At 53.3% G+C, this 1,654-nt stretch overlaps 1 protein-coding gene across 1 annotated transcript; it reads left to right on the forward strand.

Annotated features, from left to right (window-relative positions):
• The first annotated feature begins 321 nt into the window (after positions 1 to 321).
• Positions 322 to 1,654, forward strand: Nppa (natriuretic peptide A). The gene is made up of 3 exons (XM_021201273.2): positions 322 to 568; positions 672 to 998; positions 1,361 to 1,654. The coding sequence occupies exons 1-3, from the start codon at positions 449 to 451 to the stop codon at positions 1,370 to 1,372; spliced, it is 459 nt and encodes a 152-aa protein (XP_021056932.1). The 5' UTR covers positions 322 to 448; the 3' UTR covers positions 1,373 to 1,654.

Genomic DNA, 1,654 nt, shown 5'->3' on the forward strand with positions numbered 1-1,654 from the left:
TCATCACCCTCTGCTTCCCTGCATGGCTCCCGTTGCCAGGGAGAAAGAATCCTGAGGCGAGCGCCCAGGAAGATAACCAAGGACTCTTTTCTGCTCCTCTCACACCTTTGAAGTGGGGGCCTCTTGAGGCAAATCAGCAAGAATGTGACTCTTGCAGCTGGGGGTCTGGGGGAGGGGGGTTAGTGGAGCTGCTCAAGGCAAGGGGGCCGTGACAAGCTTTGCCGAACTGATAACTTTAAAAGGGCATCTTCTGCTGGCTCCTCACTCCATCGTTTTATCGCTGCAAGTGACAGAATGGGGAGGGTTCGAGCCCCCCTGCCTTCTCAGAGAGCTTGGGGGCTATAAAAACAGGAGACGCTGGGCAGCTGGGAGACAGTGACGGACAAAAGCTGAGAGAGAGAGAAACCAGAGACAACAAACATCAGATCGTGCCCCGACCCACGCCAGCATGGGCTCCTTCTCCATCACCATGGGCTTCTTCCTCGTCCTAGCCTTTTGGCTTCCAGGCCATATTGGAGCAAATCCTGTGTACGGTGCGGTGTCTAACACAGATCTGATGGATTTCAAGGTAGGGCCAGGAAGTGGGACATAGACTGGGACCAGGGTCTCTTGGGTACTGGGTCCATTCCTGAGATGTCCCCTTTCTCTGTATTTATTTTGCCTTTATAAAGAACCTGCTAGACCACCTGGAGGAGAAGATGCCGGTAGAAGATGAGGTCATGCCCCCACAGGCCCTGAGTGAGCAGACTGAGGAAGCAGGGGCCGCACTTAGCTCCCTCCCTGAGGTGCCTCCCTGGACTGGGGAGGTCAACCCACCTCTGAGAGACGGCAGTGCTCTAGGGCGCAGCCCCTGGGACCCCTCCGATAGATCTGCCCTCTTGAAAAGCAAACTGAGGGCTCTGCTCGCTGGTCCTCGGAGCCTACGAAGGTCCAGCTGCTTCGGGGGTAGGATTGACAGGATTGGAGCCCAGAGTGGACTAGGCTGCAACAGCTTCCGGGTAAGAGGAGCTGTGGATGGAGATGGGATAGAGGTCAGGTGTGGCCTTGTTACTACCAGGGAGCATCTTTGGCAGCTGAGAGCTCGGGGCATGTATCATTTCCTGAGTTCTGCCTCACTACGGTGGGTGTCCCTTGAGTTTCAAGACAATGACAACAGCTGCTACAGGGTCTGAGCCACAAGCACTGGGAAGTTAGAACACAGGGCCAAGACTGCCCCATTAATGCTCACCAGTGCCTTGCTTGCCGGTTAAATCACAGAGGCTGGACTGTGGCTTGTGGGAAATAGTTGGTCACTGTTCAAATTGAACAGTTTAGCCCAGTAAAGGCAGATCATCAAGCCAGTATATTTTTCTCTTTGTAGTATCGAAGATAACAGCCAAGGAGGAAAAGGCAGCAGATTCTGCTCGAGCAGATCGCAAAAGATCCTAAGCCCTTGTGGTGTGTCACGCAGCTTGGTTGCATTGCCACCGAGGCGTGGTGAACACCCTCCTGGAGCTGCGGCTTCCTGTCTTCATCTATCACGATCGATGTTAAATGTAGATGAGTGGTTTAGTGGGGTCTTGCCTCTCCCACTCTGCATATTAAGGTAGAGCCTCACCCCTTTCAGAAAGCAGTTGGAAAAAAAAAAAATTGAATAAACTTCAGCACCAAGGAC

The sequence above is a fragment of the Mus pahari genome, chromosome 6 (genome assembly GCF_900095145.1).
Source record: "Mus pahari chromosome 6, PAHARI_EIJ_v1.1, whole genome shotgun sequence".
In the NCBI taxonomy this organism is placed as follows: domain Eukaryota; kingdom Metazoa; phylum Chordata; class Mammalia; order Rodentia; family Muridae; genus Mus; species Mus pahari.

Bases quoted from the DNA above. Each gene is read 5' to 3' on its own strand.
- Nppa (XM_021201273.2), top strand. From the start codon at position 449: ATGGGCTCCTTCTCCATCACCATGGGCTTCTTCCTCGTCCTAGCCTTT. The intron at 569-671 runs GTAGGGCCAGGA...GCCTTTATAAAG, and splicing joins CAGATCTGATGGATTTCAAG to AACCTGCTAGACCACCTGGA.